A 208-nucleotide genomic window follows, 5' to 3' on the forward strand; every position below is an offset into this window, starting at 1 on the left:
CACGTGCTTGAAGTTGGTCTTGGATTTGGGGGGTTTCCATGGTTTTTGGTTGTGGTAGCTTCCTCCACTGGATGGGTTGTAACCCTGTCCCCACCCTGGGTTGTGGGGGTAGCCGGGGTTGTGGGGGTAGCCCGGGTTGTGGGGGTAGCTGGGCTGGCGGGGGTAGCTGGGCTGGCGATGGCTCCCCGTGCCCCAGCCACCTCCGCTG

General features: G+C 63.9%; 1 protein-coding gene across 1 annotated transcript in view; it reads right to left on the reverse strand.

The window, feature by feature from the left end:
- The window catches only part of PRNP (prion protein), a gene marked incomplete at its 5' end in the record, with an annotated part of 645 nt that extends 441 nt beyond the window's left edge, over positions 1-204 (reverse strand). The window contains one exon of the mRNA XM_010160457.1: positions 1-204. This exon is cut by the window's left edge and continues 441 nt beyond it. Within this exon, the coding sequence (XP_010158759.1) occupies positions 1-204 (204 nt within the window).
- Between the last annotated feature and the right edge of the window lie 4 nt (positions 205-208).

This window comes from Eurypyga helias, unplaced genomic scaffold (genome assembly GCF_000690775.1).
Source record: "Eurypyga helias isolate BGI_N326 unplaced genomic scaffold, ASM69077v1 scaffold38891, whole genome shotgun sequence".
Taxonomy (NCBI): domain Eukaryota; kingdom Metazoa; phylum Chordata; class Aves; order Eurypygiformes; family Eurypygidae; genus Eurypyga; species Eurypyga helias.